This window comes from Drosophila suzukii (genome assembly GCF_043229965.1).
Source record: "Drosophila suzukii chromosome 2 unlocalized genomic scaffold, CBGP_Dsuzu_IsoJpt1.0 scf_2c, whole genome shotgun sequence".
In the NCBI taxonomy this organism is placed as follows: Eukaryota; Metazoa; Arthropoda; class Insecta; order Diptera; family Drosophilidae; genus Drosophila; species Drosophila suzukii.
This window is the reverse complement of record NW_027255896.1, coordinates 16,400,364-16,419,697: the sequence shown is the minus strand read 5'-3', so window position 1 is coordinate 16,419,697 and position 19,334 is coordinate 16,400,364. Positions and strand designations below refer to the sequence as shown.

Sequence of the window (19,334 nt, the reverse complement as noted above, 5' to 3'; positions counted from 1 at the left end):
ATAGGGTTAGAGATCATTGTCATTTCACAGGTCGCTTTAGAGGTGCAGCCCACTCTAAGTGTAACTTGGATTATAAAGTTAACAAATTCATACCAGTATTTTTTCATAATTTTTCAAAATACGACTGTCATTTGTTTATTCAAGAGTTGGGAAAGATTCCCGGTGAAATTTCCGTAATACCCATAAATAAGGAAAACTATATTTCTGTCTCAAAGAAAATAAAAAGTTTAAGTGGAAATAGTTTTGAAATTCGTTTTCTCGATACATATAGATTTATGCCATCAAGTTTAGATTCCCTTGCTTCTAATTTAGTTGACGATTAATTGAACACTGTAAAATCGTTTTTCAGTAATGATATAGAATTTCGACTAATGCGTAAGAAGGGTATATTTCCCTATGAATATTTAGATTCCGCCAGTAGACTCGAGGAAACTTCCCTCCCACCAAGGGAAGCATTCTATAGTAATTTAACGGAAAGGGAATGCTCTCAGGAAGATTATGATCAAGCTCTTAAAGTTTGGTCGCATTTCTCTTGTTCCACTCTTAAAGATTATTTAGAATTATATTTAAAAACAGATGTTTTTCTTTTAACCGACATTTTTGAAGTTTTTCGAAAAATTTGTATGCAAATTTATTCACTTGACCCAGCTCAGTATTTTACGACACCAGGTCTATCTTGGGAGGCAATGTTGAAATCTACAAATATTCAACTTGAATTGCTGACAGATATAGATATGTATAGATTTATTCAAGGTGGTTTAGTTCAATGTTGTCATAGATATACAAAAGCAAATAACAAATATTTGTCAGATTATGATTCCTCGAAGGAGTCTTCATTTTTAATGTATGTAGATGCGAATAACTTGTATGGTTGGGCAATATCACAACCTTTACCATATAAAGATTTTAAGTGGATGTCTACCACAGACATAGACAATTTTGATATTAATAATATTCCAATCGATAGCAAATACGGTTATTTTTTGGAAGTGGACTTAATATATCCATACCGTTTACATGATCTTCATAATGATCTTCCATTTTGTCCGTCAAATTGTCTGGCCTCAAAAGAGGATAAGGTAAAAAAATTAATTTCTGACCTGGGAAATAAGAAAAATTATGTAATACATTATCGGAATTTGCAACAATGTATACAGAATGGGTTAGTATTGAAAAAGATCCATAGAGGTGTTCAGTTTTTACAAAAGCCTTGGTTAAAGAATTACATTGATCTAAACACTTTACACAGACAAAATGCAAAAAATAAATTTGAAAAAGATTTTTTTTAATTAATGAATAATTCTGTTTACGGAAAAACAACGGAAGATCCCGAGCGCAGGGTCGATATTAAGCTTATTAGTTCATGGGAAGCTCCGGATAACTCCAAGACTGGACGAAAAGCACATAGTGCAACTAAAATTAATGATAATTTCTATGCAGTTCAAATGAAAAGATTGTCCGTTCTATTTAATAAGCCAATGTATTTAGGATTTGCAGTATTAGACTTATCGAAATGGAAAATGTACGATTTTCACTATCAATATATGAAGCCAAAGTTTCAGGAAAAGTTACTCTTAAATTATATGGATACTGATTCATTTATCTATACAATAAAAACTGAAGATTTTTATAAAGATATTCGTAATGATCTTGAAGCAAAATTTGATACATCGGACTATTCAGATGAAAGAATTAATCTATATAACTTTAAAAGAGTTAACAAAAAAAGTTTAGGGTTTTTTAAAGATGAGCTTAACGGTAAACTCATGACAGAAATTGTAGGTCTGTGCTCAAAGGTTTATTGTTATAGAATAGATCAAGTTAAATCTTCACATAATAAAGCAAAGGGAGTGAGTTCACGAAATCTTACAATCGAAGACTATAAAAACGTTTTATTAACTGGGGCCTCACTATATGGTAATAGAACAATGTTTAGATCAAAAGCACATAAAATAACAACAGTTAAAGTAAATAAAACAAGGGAGAACGCTATAGTCGAGTACCTTGACTATCAGATACCCGTTACTCAGCTAAATGGAGATATGCAAGCAGCAAAGCGAGATTAAAATGCGCCACCTACCGGCGGTATACAGATTTAAGCGTTATGGGCGTTAGAGTGGGCGTGGCAAATTTTTTGGATCAATCGATAGGTATTGACGAGACCAATACATTTCAGTTAAAATTTTTTATCTAGCATGAAAATTGTGGGCGTCACAGGGTTTTGCGGTTTGTGGGCGTTAAAGTGGGCGTGGCAAACTTTTTTTTGGGTCAATCGATAGGTATTGATGAGAACATTACATTTCAGTTAAAATTTTCTATCTAGCATCAAAACTGTAGGAGCCACAGTTTTGGGCGGTTTGTGGGCGTTAGAGTGGGCGTGGCACTGTGCTGAAACAAACTTGCGCTGCGTAAGAAGCTCAGGAATCTGCACGCCAAATCTCAATAGCCTAGCTCCCATAGTTTCCGAGATCTCAGCGTTCATCCGGACGGACAGACAGACGGACAGACGGACAGACGGACAGACGGACAGACGGTCAGACGGACAGACGGACAGACGGACAGACGGACATGGCTAGATCGACTCGGCTAGTGATCGTGATCAAGAATATATATACTTTATGGGGTCGGAAACGCTTCCTTCTGCCTGTTACATACTTTCCGACGAATCTAGTATACCCTTTTACTCTACGAGTAACGGGTATAAAAATTCTTTGTGGCAAAGATAACAAAAGAAAACGTAATGTTAATGAAACACAATTTTTAGAGTTAAGTAATGAAGACCATGGTACGACATCAATAAAACATCAGAGATTAATTGAGAAAGATATTTTAGAAAATATTGAATGGCTAGAATCAAATTCATTTTGCTTGGGTGAGATGATACAAAATAATTATGTGAACGATGGAGAATCATTAGATAGCCTTAAATTTCAAAAGGAACATATTGAAAAAGAACTATTTTATAAATCAGTTGAATTGGAGATGTTTTATTATGATCGAGACTTTGGAAAATATAAATGAACATGATTTTGAGTTTGTAAAAAGTATTTTTATTATATTTAATTTTAATTTAAAACATTGTACAAAAATATTAATATTAAACTTAATATAAGATAAGATAATATGTAAATAAAAATTAATTAAATAAATCATTTATTATACTACAAAATGTCTTCCTTGTTTATCCAGCTAGTCTTTGAAAGCCCAAGCCACTTAACCAAAACTTTATTTCCTTTTCGCCTTACAATTTTTTCAACTAGGTATGTGTGGGGAAATCGTGTTTTTTTCAGTTCTTCTTTATAGAATCCGCCCTGAATCGGGCTACCATCTAAATCTTCAAGTATGTATGTTTTAGGGTATGTATTCTTCACCTTTCTAATTTTAAAGATTTCAGTTGTATAGTTCGGTGTATACCCTTTCTCAAAGACATGTTTGTATTTACTGATACGAACGTGGTCCCCCTTACGGAATTTACTTGCAACAAATATTTTCAGGTGATTATACGATGTTTGTAATATTTGTTTTTCATTGGAAGAATTGACTTTACTTGGACTCATTTTTATTGTTCTATGCTCTCTATTATTATATTTATTAATTAATTGTTTATACATATCTATCCACTTATATTTTCCATTGAAACTAAACTCACGCCACATTAACTCTTTAAGAGTTCTATTAAAACGTTCAACTATTGATGCTTTTAGAGTACTGAAGGTTGAATAATGATTTATCCTATAACTTTTCATTAATACCTTAAATTTGGAATTAAAGAATTCAGTGCCATCATCAGTTTGCAGGTTTCTTGGTGTTCCATGACCCGATTTAAATATTCTCTCCATGGCTTGGGAAACATCATTTGCATTTTTTGATTTTAATGCCTCACCCCAAGCATATTTCGAAAATGTGTCTATAACAGTCAACAAGTATCGGTACCCATCATTAGATTTTAAAAAGTCTCCCATTTCAACCAAATCTGCTTGCCACAGATCGTTTATACCCCTTGTAATCACTCGTCTTCGTTGAAAGTTTTTTCGAGATGGTCCGTGCAACTCATTTACGATTTCTCGCTTAATCATATTCTTCTAATAGGCTGAAAAGCGACACCTTCTAACTCAATTGTGGTTTTTTTCGGTAATGATATCGGTTTTGTTACATATTTAAATATATAGTCCTCAATGGTTTTAATCTTTTCCAGAATTTTGGCAAAAATTTGGTCAGCGCTGTCTGCCCTCTTACTATTCAATTCAATTTTATTTTCTAAGCTTGAAATTTTTGTGAGTCGACGATTAACATTTTGAGTTATAATTTTTCTTAAATCTTCTCCCAACTTTCCGAGGATCTCATCAGTATATTGTTTCGTTGCTAGATCATTGTTGTCTAAAGGCTTAGATCCGTTTTTGATACGTTTATTTTGAGCATTTAGATTACCGTCCTCATCGATGAATAATCCCTCAGTAGAATTAACACGTCTTTTCAAATTTTCTGATCGTTCCTTATCAACAGAAAAATGTCCAAACTTGTCGACAGACATGATGTTTATAAATGTAAAACATATTTGTCCTTCCTATTTATACTCATTAATATATAATCCTTTCTTCACGAAATTCCTCTAATATTGAAAAAATTTCGTTATTGTGGCTGGTGTTACCCGCTCCTTTTGATGCTACTAAAATTTCCAATCGTTCGACTAACTCATTTACATCATTCCAATATACATAGTTTGGATTTGATTTCTGAAGAGTCATGTAACCAAAGCCTGTGTTTGAGCAACTTCTTAATAATATGGCTATATTTGTATGCTCGTGTACCCTTGATTCTGTTATTAGGTTTAAAGCCTACTCTATGTATATTCGTTTCTAAAATAATTTTTTTATACATTTTCAAGTCTTGATCATCATAGTTTTCAGGTTTACTAAGAAAAATTAGAGAGTACAGACCAGGAGTCAGATCACAACTCATTCCACTAGAAAATGTTATTTTATTATTTTTAATTTTTAATTCTTTATCTCCCAAAGTTAATGAATTGTTTGCGCTTTTTTTAGGTCCATAACCCTTATCCAAAACATTTCCTCTGGTCAAATTACTGATATTAAAATCATAATTATAACTAGTGTTATTATCTTCTAGCTCTGCATTTACACCCATATCGGCCTCTCCTGTATACATTGGTAAAGGTGTTGTCCCTTCTTCTTCACTTTTTTCCTTTTTCTCTTCTTCTATATCTTCCTCTATATTCGTTTGTGAAAAGAATTGATTATAGGAATCACTATCATCGAAAGACCTTGGTGGAGTTATGTTTCGATTAGACTGCGGATCTTTCTCATTAGTTGTAAAGTAGAAATCGTCAAGCTCTCTCTCATCATCATCGTATTTCTTAATTTGCTTCATTTCACGCTTTACTTTTATACTATCTTTTACATTAGAAATCTTTTGTTTTTTATTTTCCTTAACAAGTTCATGTAAGGGTTCAGTAATAGGTTTAAAAGTTTCCTCCAATTGTAAATTCGTATGATTTTTGACTTGTTTGAGATCATCGAATTTTCGCTTCAAAGCAAATCTAGCTTTGGTTAACTGTGACAAAATATTCATTGTAGTATATTGTTCAAACTTTATAGGTGAAAGATTTAAAATTTCCGAAATTCATGTAGTCACTCCTCAGTTACTAAACAAATACTGTTTAGGGAACGCCAAGATCTGTAATATTTATATACCATTTCCGAATAAAAAAAAAAGATTCGATACATTTTCTTCATTATATTTTAAAAAGTGTATTTATTGTTATATTCTTAAAATCTCAATCTTTTTAATGATTACTGACTGATTTCTAAATACAAATTGTCATTACTTTTATAAATATTAAATTTTCCATCAACCATTTCATTGATGATATCATCTTGAAGAGAGGTGTACCTTTCCGGCATGTACAGAATGTGCTCCTCCAACTCGAGAGCAATAGATTCTCCAACCTTTGTTGTTTTGCGCTCCACCTTGACGATCGGGAATCTTACATTTTCAGGCATCCTTGTCTTCGATAGCAGTGTCTTTTTATTAAATTTATTGAACTCTTTAACTACAATGTTCATCTGGTTTTCCTGATTCATGATGGTTGTTCAGTTTTTTGGACTTGATACAGTTGTTCCACGTTGTTTTTAGCTGTATTTTGATATTTACTACCTGTTTAGCAGTTGTTCAGTACTTGTTTCGTAGTTGCTTACTACTTGTTTTAGCTGGTTAATAGCTGTTATTAGATGGTTATTATCTGTTTAGTAGCTGTTAACTAGTTGTTTACTAGTTGTTATAAGCTGGTCACCAGCTGTTTTGAGCTGTTATGAGCAGTTATAGGCTTTTTTTGTTAAGAATGATCAAAAATTCTTGTCCTCTAGATGACGTTCGATGTGAAGTAGAAACTTAGACTGTGAATTTGAACGCGTGCAGGTCCACTTTTTATACCATACAGAGTTCACACATACACGTACCCATACATTGATTTTCAACCCCCCAAATGTAAATTAACCATTTAAATATACCGGTTTTGACTCCACATTTTCTACGAAAGAAAGTAGAAAAGCGAGGCACAGGTGTCCACAGTTGTATGTATCAAAGTCTTGAACTCTATCGTAGTTGTATTGCATTCTATGTCCCAAGTATTTCACAACTTTTCTAGGTGGCTGAAGATTTCCAAAACTGTCGAAATAATGTATATTATTTTTATTTTTATTATATGCAACCCAATGTGTACCACTTGATCGGGAATTATCTAAGTTTACTATACCACACTCCCTACTTTTTGGTGCTTCTGGGAGTAGATCTCTCATAAACACCCCTCTAAAATGTGGGATATATTTCCTAGCAAAATGTATAATGTCGATATTTGATAGTGGTCTATTGGGTAGCAGAGAAATTAGTTTTTTCGCTTCTTAATTCCTTTCCCCTTACTATAGGGCTTAAGAAAGAAACCATAACCCTTTCTATAGGGCTTGAGATATAATCCTTCTCCTACAGCAACACTTTCAATTTTCCTATTGTGACGTTTTTTCTCCTCCATATCTTCCTTAGCCATTCTCGCATTGTTAATTGTTTTTGCAATTGCTGCACTACCACTTGCTAAACTACCAAGAGCGCTGAGGGCTGTCAAGATCGGCACGATTGGTAGAAAACCTCCAATTTTGGGTACATTAATTACACGAGGTACTTTAACATTTTTCTTAGAACCCATTGATTGATGAATTGATTTACGTGCAACTTTAATTGCACTCATAATGTCTAATGGTTTTTGTTTTTTTAATGTCTTAGTAGCAGCATTAATTACAGTCGAAAGGTTTGTCTTCTTCATTTTATTCTTCAATATCTTTTTCCTTCCTTTCTTTTCCGTTTTATTCAATCCCATACCAAATTTTTTCTTGGCTTTCATTATATTTGTAACAAAGTATGCTGCTGCTCTTTCACCAAGACTGCTATCTGGTGCCTTGACACGCGACCAGGCTTTGTCAATTAATATGGAGTCTGCCCTATGTCGTTCACTCAATGCCTTGTTTTGAGAATATGCGATATCGTGCTCTTTGCAAGCTTCATCCAATGGGTTTATTCCTTGATCACCACGTTCCAACCGTTTCTGTAACTTTGTACCCGGTCCACAAAAATTATATCCCGGAATATGGGCTTCAAACGGTAATGTATTAATTAGCTTATCGACAAGACCACCACCGTGTTTACAATTAAAAATACGACTGATGCGATTATAAAAACGTTTCCCCATTTTATTGATGTTTAATCATCAAAGATTTCTCATTGAATGAGGTACATTAGGTTAAAAGATGCGTTTAATAAGTCAGAAACAAAAAATTGTAGTTAGAAATATTAACGATGAAAACGAGAAAAATCTACCGCCACGACATAGTGCTCTCTTACCGAACACAATAAGGGCTCTAATTGTTGGGCCTTCTAATTGTGGTAAAACTAATATTATGTTAAGTCTAATAGAGAGTCCTAATGGATTAAAATTCGAAAATGTTTATATATTTTCAAAAAGTTTATATCAACCTAAATATGAGTACTTGGAGAAATTAATCAAACCGATTAAAGGAATGGGATATCATACATTCTCCCATAATGAGGGTGTACTAGACCCCAGTGAAGCTAAAAACAATTCCATTATGATATTCGATGACGTAGCTTGTGAAAAACAAGATAACATAAGATCTTATTTTTGTATGGTCGACATAAAAATATCGACTCTTTTTATTTATGTCAAACGTATAGTCATATACCTAAACATCTGATTCGTGACAATGCCAACTTTATTATAATGTTTAAGCAAGATGATTTAAATATGCGGCATATATATCGGGACCATATTAACACTGATATGAATTATGAAACATTTGTGAAAATTTGTCAAAAATGTTGGGAGGACAAGCACGGATTCCTATTAATTAGCAAGGATAACGATATGGATAACGGAAGATACAGAAAAGGATTTGATCAATTTATTATGATTTAAGGAGTAATTTCAATATAAAGCTTGGTTAGATACTTACAATCCCACAGTTTATCAAGAGATTTCAATATGTCTAGATCACTTGCATTATCCTTGAATGGAAATAGTTCCATTATAAATACAAACTTTTTTCCACCTATCGAATTGAATGGTCGATATGAGTGCGCTCTTATCGATTTTAATATGTATAATTCGATTCCAAATATTGATGAAAAAAATAACCTCATCCACATCGGTGACAAGGTTATTACAATTCCAACTGGATCATATGAATTGAATGATATCACCGATTTCATTTACAATAAACTAAAAGACTATAACCTGGAAAATACATTTAAAATTCAAAGTAATAATAATACACTTCAAGTTGAAATAACTACCAGGCGAGAGTCAGTTTACTTTAATAAGGAAAGATCGGTTGGACAGCTGTTTGGTTTCCATCAAAAAGTACTAGAACCACATCCTACAAAAACCTATCGATCAGATCAGACCGTGAACATATTAAAAATTAATACAATTCGTTTGGAATGTAATATAATCAGCGGTTCATATGTAGATAATACACCGAATCATACATTACATGAGTTTGGCATTAATGTTCCGCCTGGGTATAAAATGACAGTGACACCACATAACCTAATTTATTTACCAATCAACTGTGACGAAATAAGCACACTATCTATACGCATAGTTGATCAAAACGGTGATTTGGTGAATTTACGTGGTGAAAACGTTTCGATTCGCATGCACATTCGGTTAATAGAATGATTATTTATAATAAAAGACGTAGCTTAAGTCCTCAGCCAAGCATTACTAATTGTAAAGCTATAGAAAGAGGATCAAAAGTAAAAAGAAGCTCACTTACTTTGAAAAATAAACTATTTTTAAAGTCGTTAGGCTTGAAGCTTCGAGTATAATATAAAAGGTGGAAAGGAAAACAATGAACGAAATTTTAAATGTTCGAGAAAAGGTTTACTCAGATGAGAGTATTTCGAAGAAAGAGTTTCATACTTATTCATCGTATAATCAAACATTTAAGCCAAACGATGAAATTCGAATTACTATTCAAAATCAAGACTTGTACGTGCTTCCTCACGAAAGTTACCTTAATTTTCAAGGAATTATTAGAAAAGATTCACCGAATGCACCTACAACTGAAAATGTTACCACTTTTTTTAAAAATAATTGTATGGTTTACTTTTTTGGATGAAATTAAGTACGAAATAAATGGATGTGAGATTGATAAAACACGATTTGTCGGTATGACTACAACCCTAAAAAATTATATATCTCTGGATAATCTTCAAAGTCAAAATCTATTAAATTCCGGATGGAGCAGTGGAGACGAAATATCTACGGGACCCCACTTTAACTTTTCTGTGCCATTAAAAAATTTATTGGGGTTTGCTGAGGATTATAAAAAAGTTTTGTTAAATTGTAAACACGAACTAGTGTTGATGCTAACTAAGAATCTTGGTGATGTGTTTGAACAAACCAGAAATGAACAAACTTTTAAGTTGGAAATGACGAATACAACCTGGAAAATTCCCTATGTAACTCCGAGCGAATTTGCAAAAATTAAGATGTACGATATTATTAAAAGTGGTGTAAACCTACCAATCGCATTCCGGAGTTGGGATTCATATGTTAACCCCAAATTGGGGTATGGAAGTCAACACAGCTGGAATGTGAAATTGTCGGCTAACCGCGAAAAACCAAGATTTGCTATAATTGGATTTACACTAAATGGAGAACTTATCACAAATACCTTATCAAACTTGAAAGTTCACTTGAATTCAGAGTCATATACATATGATAATCTGAATGTTGATTTTAGTAAGAATCAGTATGCTCACCTATATGAAATGTATACAAGATTTCAATCTAGTTACTATAATCGTGAATCACAACCATTTTTGACCCCAAATGAATTTAAATTGAAGGCCCCTATTATTGTGGTTGATCTTTTATATCAAAACGAATCAGTGAAAACTGGTCCTATTGATGTGAGAATTTCAATAGAACTGAAGACACCAAGTCATGAAAATACCCAAGCTTACTGTCTCCTCATACATGACCGTTTAGTTGAATATAACCCATTAAACGGACTAGTACAACGAGTTGTTTAACATTAGAAAAATGTTGAATGATACTGTTTCGATTGATGTTCAAGGTTTCTTTGATAATAATAATAATTTTATTTTAAAGGAAATTGGAATTGTATTCGAAAAAGATCCAAACTTGAATAATAGTATTTTAATAGAACCACCATATGATTTTACTTTGCTAAATACAAAATCTCGAAAGACTGCAATTTGGTTAACCAATACACATCACAAAATTTTTTGGAACGATGGAGAGAACAGTTTTCCACAAACTCGAAAGTATCTAAGGACAATTACAAGCGGAAAACAAATTATTTGTAAAGGTGTGGAAAAGAAACGATTTCTACAGAAGTTTTTTGGGAGTCGTCAGCTCATTAATATCGAGGAAATGGGCTGTCCGTCATTAAACAGGTTTAAAGGAAACCGGTTTCCCTATTGTGAAACACACCTTAAGGGCGGGGTTTGTGCTCTAAACAATGCATACATTATTTTGACATTTTTTAAAAGTAGCTCCAAAACAATAAAATAATTGTTATACATCATTTTAAAGTTGAGACTAGATGTGTAAAGACCTACAAGAAAATAGAATTAACAAAATGAAATTTCATGAGGAAATTGACCAATTTATTGAACAATTTAAAGGAGAGATAACTGGTCAGCATTTTCAATATCTTCTAAACACAAAATCTATGTTCATGAATCGAGGTGGACATGATCTCAAAACTACGAATTATGGTGAACACTTTACATTTTGTTATCCAGAAATGACGTCGGAAACGTGCGCCTGCTTCTTCTATGCAAATCGCCGGAATCAAAGCAGAAAATTAATTTCTATGTATAACAAAAATGTTCGCAATACCAAAATAAATGAATAAATGTATTATTATGCTACAAAATAAACTTCTGACTTTTTATTTCGAGTTAAAATTACAGGTACGGAGAATGGAAAATATTTCCTTGACTGAGATATGTCGGCTACTTGCGAGTTGTTGCGCGGTCGTGATTTCAACCCCTATTATGGGAACGTCGTATGAGCTCGTATGAGGTCGTTGGCGTGAGGCCCATGATCTTGTCAATGAGCGTGCGCCTTCTGGGTTGTGCATGTGTCCCTTTTATTGCGGTCAGGTAATTGACAGGTGCGCATGTTCGGGTAGCTCTTGCTTGAATCGCTTTTATGACATGTTTATGACCCATTTGTGGAAAGGAGAGAATCTTAGACAATTTACCAGTTAAACGTTCTGGGGCGGAAACAAAAATGTGTATTTGAAAATATTCCACATCTGAGAATCATTAACTTGTGAGATTAATTTTATTGGGGTTCTTTTGATTTCTAAATTAGTTTTACAATCATAGGAAACATTATTCCCCAACATGGTCGGACATGTTCCTCTAAGATAACCATCTTTGAATACTTTGGGTGTGCGACCTTTCACACGTGCACAGCAACACCTGTGATAATGAGGCAAAAGGGTACGTGATCACACCTTTCCCCAACATGATCGGATATGTTCCTCTAAGATAACAACCTTTGGATACTATGGTTGTGCGACCTTTCTCACATGCACCTTTCTCACCTGACTATTAATTGCACATAATGAGGGGAAGGATACATGATCAATATTGTCACATGGGGATGTGGGGGCGATGGGGGCAATTAAGTATACTCTTTATAGACATGATCGTGACATTTTTATGACTTCAAAGCCCATTAAAATCAGTTAATTTATTGGATTATGCTAATTGTCCCAGAACCCGCATACGTTAATGAGGGGGGAGGGGGGGCCGGGGGCCATTAATATGCTAATTGTCCCAGAACCCGTCTTTCCCTACTACTCGTACGGCTGATCCCCCTCGCGAGTCCGAGTCGTTACCATCAGTCACCAAGTCACGCGTAAGGAGCGAGCAGCGAGCGAGCGTCTTCAGGGAGCTGCGACGATCTTCAGGGAGCTGCGAGGATCTTCAGGGAGCTACAGGACTGGAGCACCGAGTCATCAAGGCGAGTGGTCGTCGAGTCAATCAGGACCGTCGGAAGTACCGAGGGTCACAAGCGACGAGTCAAGGCCAACCAAGCTACCAAGACATTTGTAATAATATACCCACAATAAACCCAATACGAACCCGTGAATTGACGAACACAAAATATACTGAGCTAGCCTCACGAATCTCGTAGCGAGCAGACCACAAAAATCAGTTCGATACATCTGGCGCCCAACGTGATTGTCCCAGCAGTGAAAGCAACTTAAACAGAATGGGAAAGAAGTGGATCTACCGGCTTAAAAAGTAGGACTTCGCCAATGTCACACAGAGGCTTAATGTCACCCTGGACGGCAGATTAGAAGACATGAGAAAGGCATTACCCGAGTATTACTCAGAAACGGATAATGACCCACTACATACCACGACAAAGCCGGCCCGAGCATCACATTATCGAACGCCGAAGGGGACGGTTTAGTGGCAAGCCTGGCCAAACAGGAGAGAATCAAGCCAAGACAGGAAAATAACAGCGCTGATCTCGAGACCCAGTCAGTCAGACTATGCAAGGATCGCTAAACAGGTCCGCGAATGGTCGTTCAGGTTCGACGGGACGGAAAACCGTTCGAGTTCCTGGAGCAGGTGGAATGGTCCGCCAACACATACGGCTTGGAGTTAGACATGGTTCCCCGAGCGATGCCTGAATTGCTGAAGGGAAGGGTTCTGAAGTGGTTTATCGCCAACAACAAACAATGGAGAACCTGGGCGGAGTTCATAGATAGTTTCTACACTTACTTTCTACCGAGAGACTTCTTCACCAGGCTGGCGGATCAGGTCAGGCAACGGAAGCAGGGCTTCAGCGAGTTCAGTTCAAAGACTACATGATCGACATGCAGACGATGGTGAGGCCACTTAATTATTCCGCTAAAGAGACCCTAAGGATCATCAAGGAAAACTGCACCCCCAGTGTTAAGTTGTGACGCCGTGCCGAAAAATGCTATGTACGGCTGTCATAGTAAGAGGGGCTCTTGGGGGTAGGTACGACTGAAGTTCAAAGATAACCGTTTAGTCTTTATTCATTAGCTTATAATGCGTACACTTCACTCTTGATCATTAATTAACTTTACAAAATGAAAAAGGGTCGCAATGGACCGAAAGTAAAAGCAGCCGATGTTGTTCCCGTCGCTGAAGCTCGTAGTTCTTTCCTTCTTCTTCTAAGCTCTGTAGAGTTGCCAGATGTCCTGACCTTCGTCTTCAGTTGGCAGCGCTATCAGCTGTGTATACGAACCAAGTACCGTGGGACTGAACATGCCGGCCGCCAATGCGAAATCAGCATGATACATGGGTTGTTCAGGATTCTGGATCTAAATTCCCTTGTACCTGTAGCGGCTAAGACAGCGGTCATTGCGATGGAGGCAGATGATCGTCCTCGATGAGTACTAATTCATTGATTTCAAAATTCTACTTTTCCTGACACCATTTTGGGCGCGTCTGAAGATGGGACAGCCAATCTCGGCTCCATTGCGTCCAAAACTGACGGATCACATTTTGATGAGACAGAAATTGCTCACGGAACGACGAGTTTTGAGGGCGATAGTAGGCAGGTGCGAGCAGGGTGTCACCCATGAGAAAGTGTGCCGGCGTGAGAGCTTCTAGGTCGTCTGGATCAGCTGTTAGCGGACAAAGTGGCCGAGAGTTTAGGCAAGCTTCAATCCTGATGAGCACCGTTGCGAGTTCCTCATAAGTTTGCTTGTGACTTCTGACAATCCTTTTTAGGTGATGCTTGACGGACTTGACCCCGGCCTCTCAAAGGCCTCCGAAATTGGGGGAGTATGGCGGAGTAAAATGCCATGTAGGACACGTAGTGTGGTCGTGATCCGCCTGTGGTGCGCTTGCTAATAACTTATTGGCGCCAACGAAATTTGTTACGTTGTCGCTATACATATGTTGAACTGGTCTTCGGCGACCAGTGAAACGAGAAAATGCTAGTGTTCCGATGAGAGTCCGGTAACCGCTTCTAGGTGAACTGCTTTTGTAGCCAAGCAGACGAAAATAGCGATGTATCCCTTGTAAGTACTTGTCCCACGAAGCCGTGCTGCCTTGATTTCGATTGCCCCGTTATAATCGACGCCGGTCGCAATGAATGGGCGGTTCGGTGGGTTGACCCTGTGTACCGGCAGGTCGCCCATCAATTGACTTCCGATGCTAGGTGACGCGCGGAAGCACGTGATGCTTTTTCGAAGGATTGTTCGGGCGGCTTGTCTTCCATTTGGAATCCAGAACTTGTACCTCGTGTGGGCTAGAGTAAGATGAGCGCCGCCATGCAGGGTAGCTTGATGGGAGTTCTGAATTACCAGCTCTGTAAAGAAATGACGCTGCGGTAAGATGATTGGATGTTTGCGATCGAAAGAAAGGTTGGAATGTTTGAGACGACCGCGAACGCGTAAGATGCCGTCGTCAAGAAAGTTCCTCCGGCGACAGCTGACTGTAAGATCTGGTTTTCTTCGATTGAGTGTTGTGACAAAAACGCAGTATGTATGCTATGACTCGAACGAGTTTGGTGTAAGTCGAAAACCCCTCAATGATATTAATGTCTACTTGGGTGGTGTGCAAACGAATCCGAAGAGATTTTGCTTTTAGGGACTGCTCATCAAATTTCATGTTCGGTACGTCTGTGTCCGGCCACTCACTGGAGTGTTGCCTCAACCATGATGGTCCGTGCCACCAGAGATCAAAGATGGAGAGTTCTGATGGGGATAGTCCTCTTGTGGCGCTGTCTGCTGGATTATCCACCGTGGGAACATGTCTCCATTGGTTTGAATCGCTGTGGTCCAGAATATAGGCAACGCGATTGGCGACGAACGTTTTCCATCTAGTAACATCTCGTTTGATCCAGTGGAGAATGATAGTGGCGTCCGTCCAGTATGTGACGGAGATTTGAGCGTTTTTCCAACGATGGTTTGCTAATACCCATTTAGTTACTTTGGTCGCCAGTACAGCGCCGCATAACTCTGTTCTCGGGAACTTTAGGGGATTCGTTGGAGATATTTTGGATTTTGCAGTGATGAGAGTGGTATAAAACGATGAATCCGGTTGGGGTATGCCCATGTAAACCGCCGCTGCGTAGGCGTGAGTGGACCCGTCGCAGAAAGCGTGCAACTGGATATCATGGCTAAAGTCTGGCGTATACCGTACGCTGCGAGGTATTCGGATTTTGCTGATGTCCTCCAGATTGACACGGTTCCACCCTAAGTGCTTGCGAGCGTTCTCGGAATGTAGGTGTGCCATTGTGACTTCCTTTAGAATTAATTTTGCTGAAATGAGAATAGGAGCGATTAATCCTAAGGGGTCGAAAAGTCTGGCGATGCTCGAAAGAATTTCTCTTTTGGTTGAACCCGTGGGAATGCTCGCTTGCAATTTGTAGGTGAAACAGTCTTGGTTAGGTAACCAATGCATTCCTAAGGTTTTGACTGTATCAGAGCTGCCCCAGCTTCGTGAAGTTTGATTGCATCGGTTTGATGAAGGAATGCTGTCTAGGAGCGCTATGTCCTTGCTAGACCATTTCCTTAATTCCATATTTGCGGATTTTAGAGCGTTCTGTATTTGTAAGTTCTTGTTTTGTGCTGCTGAGATCGTGTGATCACCAGAAAGAATATCGTCGACGTAGATTTCGAGCTTTAAGACCTCTTCCGAACGACTCTGATGGCGGTGAATGGTGCAGAAGCGGTCCCGATAGTTACAGTTGACAGACAGTATTGCTTGATGTATCCATCCGCCGCCCGCCATAAAATCCGCTGGTACTGCGTGTCGTCTGGATGTACGTCGATGCAATGGTTCATGCGCTGGATGTCGGCGGTGAAAACATGTCTGTAGTGTCTCCAATTCAGCAACACTGCAGGGAGATCATTTTGTAGAGTGGGTCCTACGGACAATACATCGTTTAGAGATCGACCGTTTTAGGTCTTTGAAGATGCGTCGAATACAATGCGCTGTTTGGTGGTGCGACTGTCTTCTTTATAGACAGCGTGATGAGGAAGAATGCTGGATTCAACCAGACCGGTTTTTGTGGAGGTACTGACTGTTGATCTCTCACTAAAGACTGCTGGTGTGATTTGTCCCAATTCAAAATATTCTTCCATTCTTCCATTTGTCTGGATCCCGTTGATATCGCCGCTCTAATTGTAGAAACCTGTTTAAAGCGATTTGATGCGATTTTCCAAGGGCCATTATGGAATCGAAATGCCATTTGAAAGGTAGTCTTACCATAAAACTACCGTTTGGTTGACGTGTGTGCGTTTCCTTAAAGAAGGATTCACACCACCGCTCTTCGTCAGAGTGAAGTGATCGGCTTGGGACAGATTCTGTTTCGCAGAAATTCTTCAAAAGCGATTCCGTATCTAGGGAGGTTTGATAACAGCGAATATGATATGTGTGGATTGAATCCTGGAACTTGCCGAGTATCATCCAACCTAGGTGAGAATTTTGTGCAATGGGTTCGTCTGGATTTCCGATTCGGGTTCCCGGAAGGACAAGACTCGCCATGAGGTCGGCTCCGATGATGAGATCTATGCGCTTCGAGCGATAGTATAGAGGATCCGAGAGCTGGAGTCCGTTGATGTGTTTCCAATTTTGAGGCGAGAACGATTGGTTTGGTAGAGGTGAGGTCAGCGAGCTCAGAACGTACGCAGAGTCGACATCTAGATTGAACGTTGGGTTTAGCGACGTTCGGATGCAGCATCTTGCCGTAAGTTGCACCGTTGACCAGTAGTTTGGCCGACGCCGGCGATCGAAGCGCGAATTCTGCATAGTGGAAGTTTGAGAGCTTGGACGGTATGCTCTGAGATTATTGTAGCTTCCGACCCCTGATCGATGAGGGCAGTTATTGATGCTTGAGCGCCGCTCTGGGGGTGGCAAACAATAATCCGTGCGGTAGCTAATAGGATATTCTGTCGCGTTGCGTGGGAGGCTGTGGAAGAATAACATTGGAGGTTTGGATTAGCAAGGGGCCTAACTGGTGAGGTATCGGTATTCATAATCGAAGCGATATGTTGTTGACTGGATGATACGGTCGGCGAGTTAGGTTGGGATGCTTGAGTTATGCTTGGCGCCACTGCCGGATGAAGTAGAGAATGGTGGCGTTGTCCACAGTGGTAGCAATTCTTTACACTTGAACAGCGGCCAAGCATGTGCGATTTGCTCAGGCAGTTGAGGCATAGGTTTGACTTACTCACGACCTCTTTACGTTGGTAGCAATCCAAGCTTAGGAATCGCGGACATCGACGAAGGATATGATTACCAATGCAGTGTGGGCAACGAAGCACAGGGGGGCTTGGTTGCGCGTGGGTGTTATAAACCGAGATACGTTTTGTGGTGTGATGATCCACTGATGATCCAGATTTGTTGGTGCCCGAACAGTTTCTATTTTCAATGGCGTCCAGGGTGATTAACCGGTTGTTGAGAAACTGTTCGAGATCCTTGTACGAGGGAATGTGGGTTTGACTGCCGAGATGATGTTCCCAGGCGGAGTGCGTTTCTTTCGGTAATTTTGCAGTCATATAATGGGCGAGCCAGTGATCCCCGTCCTGCAGTGACGCGTTGAGGGTGTTACAGGCGGCTGCGCAGACGTTGACATGTTCATGTGATTGGAGAAGACCACGCTGGGATTGTTATAGCGCTGAATTAGTGTGTCCCATGCCACCGTATAGTTAGCGGCCGTCAAAGGAATTTGACGAATATCGCCATCTCGACCAGCTGGCAGAGATTTCTTGAGGAAATGAAACCGTTGAATATTGTCCAGCCGCTCATTTTGATGAATTAACCGAGTGAAGGCGTCATAATATCCTGGCCAGTCCACGCAGTTTCCGCTAAACTTGGGCACTGGCAGTTGTGGCATGTGGACACGTGCGTCGGCAACCGTCGACACGGCGGTTGGTGCCGAGGCTGAGGACGGCGTCACTGGGAACTTTATTCGTTGGCCTTCAGCTACAAGGCAATAAGTTTCCATGTACAGATCCTCAAAACTGACGGCGATCTTCTTGGCGTAATAGTCCGATTTGGCATATCGCTCGGTGCAGATGATTACTTGATGGGTGGTCTCAAAGGCTGCGTTTAAACTCTCGATTTGCTGCAGGCGCTTCATATAATAGCTTTCAGTTTTTCGAGACGCGGAATCCTTCTTATAGTTCTGCTGCAGACGTGTTAGACTTTGAAGGCGCTCCTTTTGATGTGTAATAAAACCTGCTAAGGCCAGATCATCAGCTTCGTGGTCAGACATTTTATGAGAATTTTTACCAAATTGTTTTGAACCTAGCTAGCTCTACTTGATAAATCAAAAAAGGCACACGTACTCACGTGATCTTTCCCTTCTGCTTACGACTGAATTTACGTAACGTTGCGCAGGCTGTACTGTTTTCCGATTCCGCTTTGAGTAGGAGTTTTTTCCTGGATGCGAAACGATAACGGGCCTTCTTTCAGCACCCGTGTGTGTGTGTGTGTGTAGAAGCTCTGTCAGCCGACCGGGTGTGTTGGTATTGATAACTGTGCTCTGTCGGTGTAAGAGCACGTGTTGGGGGCACAAACGGAGACGATCGCAATTTGTGTTAGATGGCTTAATTGGTGTTAGGCGTTATAACTAACAAATGAAAGATCCAACTAAGATTTTTCAACTTCAAGCAAGAGTCCCCTCATGGGTCACCATGTTAAGTTGTGACGCCGTGCCGAAAAATGCTATGTACGGCTGTCATAGTAAGAGGGGCTCTTAG

At 38.8% G+C, this 19,334-nt stretch overlaps 1 protein-coding gene across 1 annotated transcript; it reads right to left on the bottom strand.

The window, feature by feature from the left end:
• Nucleotides 1-16,529: 16,529 nt before the first annotated feature.
• LOC139354310 (uncharacterized) lies at nucleotides 16,530-17,379 on the bottom strand. Its single transcript, XM_070998531.1, has 2 exons — nucleotides 16,837-17,379; nucleotides 16,530-16,748 (listed from the first exon to the last, which is right to left on the bottom strand). The coding sequence occupies exons 1-2, from the start codon at nucleotides 17,377-17,379 to the stop codon at nucleotides 16,530-16,532; spliced, it is 762 nt and encodes a 253-aa protein (XP_070854632.1).
• Between the last annotated feature and the right edge of the window lie 1,955 nt (nucleotides 17,380-19,334).

Excerpts from the sequence above, each read along its gene's own strand:
- LOC139354310 (XM_070998531.1), bottom strand. The coding sequence starts at position 17,379 with ATGCAGAATTCGCGCTTCGATCGCCGGCGTCGGCCAAACTACTGGTCA. Across the intron at positions 16,749-16,836 it reads AACCAAACGGTAGTTTTATG|AGCGGCGATATCAACGGGAT; the intron begins GTAAGACTACCT and ends TTCTACAATTAG.